At 62.7% G+C, this 1,326-nt stretch overlaps 1 protein-coding gene across 1 annotated transcript in view; it reads left to right on the forward strand.

Moving 5' to 3' along the window:
* MAPK8IP1 (mitogen-activated protein kinase 8 interacting protein 1) overlaps positions 1-1,326 on the forward strand; it is a 35,663-nt gene that overhangs the window by 31,499 nt on the left and 2,838 nt on the right. The window contains exons 3-4 of the mRNA XM_019656319.1: positions 196-1,014; positions 1,204-1,279. Of these exons, the coding sequence (XP_019511864.1) occupies positions 196-1,014; positions 1,204-1,279 (895 nt within the window). The remainder of the gene's footprint in view (positions 1-195; positions 1,015-1,203; positions 1,280-1,326) is intronic.

The raw sequence follows: 1,326 nt of genomic DNA on the forward strand, positions 1-1,326 counted from the left end.
CAGCTTTCGAGTAGAGGTAAACTGCCTGTTCCGCATCCTTGAATAGGCCCATCTGAGGTCAGGTGTGGCACAAGTGAGAGGGCTGGCCCCAGAGCTGGCCATGGCCTATTGCTAAGTGGTTATGCTGAGAAGAAGGAGCAGGTAGCCTGGGTGTCAAGGGCGAGGGCACCTGCCTTCAGCACTGATCTGCCTGCTTTCCAGGGGAGCAGACACCTCCACATGAGCACATCTGCCTGAGCGATGAGCTGCCACCCCAGAGCAGCCCCGCCCCCACCAAGGACCGAGGCACCTCCACCGACAGCCCTTGCCGCCGCAGTGCTGCCACCCAGATGGCACCTCCCAATGGCCCTCCTGCTGCCCCACCTGGTGGCCGGGGTCACTCGCATCGAGACCGCATCCACTACCAGGCAGATGTGCGACTAGAGGCCACCGAGGAGATATACCTGACACCAGTGCAGAGGCCCCCAGACCCTGTAGAGCCCACCTCTGCCTTTTTACCGCCAGCTGAGAGCCGGATGTCAGTCAGCTCCGATCCAGACCCTGCCGCCTACCCCTCAACTGCAGGGCGGCCACACCCCTCCATCAGTGAGGAGGACGAGGGCTTCGACTGCTTGTCATCCCCAGAGCGGGTTGAGCCACCAGGTGGAGGGTGGCGGGGCAGCCTGGGGGAGCCGCCGCCGCCCCCACGGGCCTCGCTGAGCTCGGACACGAGTGCTCTGTCCTACGACTCGGTCAAGTACACGCTGGTGGTGGATGAGCACGCGCAGCTGGAGCTGGTGAGCCTGCAGCCGTGTTTCGGAGATTACAGCGACGAGAGTGACTCGGCTACTGTCTATGACAACTGCGCCTCTGCCTCCTCACCCTATGAGTCGGCCATTGGGGAGGAATATGAGGAGGCCCCCCGGCCGCGGCCCTCCACCTGCCTCTCCGAGGATTCCACACCCGACGAACCCGACGTCCACTTCTCCAAGAAGTTCCTGAATGTCTTCATGAGTGGCCACTCTCGATCCTCCAGTGAGTCTGCAGTGGGGAGCTGTGGGGGCCCTGGGTAGGGAGAGCTGGAATCAGGGTGTTCCCAGGAGGTGGCTTCAGGCCCATCTGGTTCAAGGCCTGAGACCTAAGGCCTGAACGCTCTCTTCCTGCTCCTCAAACCTTAGCCAGAGCTGGGACCATCGTCCTCCAGCCTATTCCCCTCACCAACAGGTGCAGAATCCTTCGGGCTCTTCTCCTGTGTCATCAACGGGGAGGAGCAGGAGCAGACCCACCGGGCCATATTCAGGTAAGAGCACCTGAGCTGGGCTGGCCAGGCAGCCGCTGGGGCCACCC

The sequence above is a fragment of the Hipposideros armiger genome, unplaced genomic scaffold, assembly GCF_001890085.2.
Source record: "Hipposideros armiger isolate ML-2016 unplaced genomic scaffold, ASM189008v1 scaffold_258, whole genome shotgun sequence".
In the NCBI taxonomy this organism is placed as follows: Eukaryota; Metazoa; Chordata; class Mammalia; order Chiroptera; family Hipposideridae; genus Hipposideros; species Hipposideros armiger.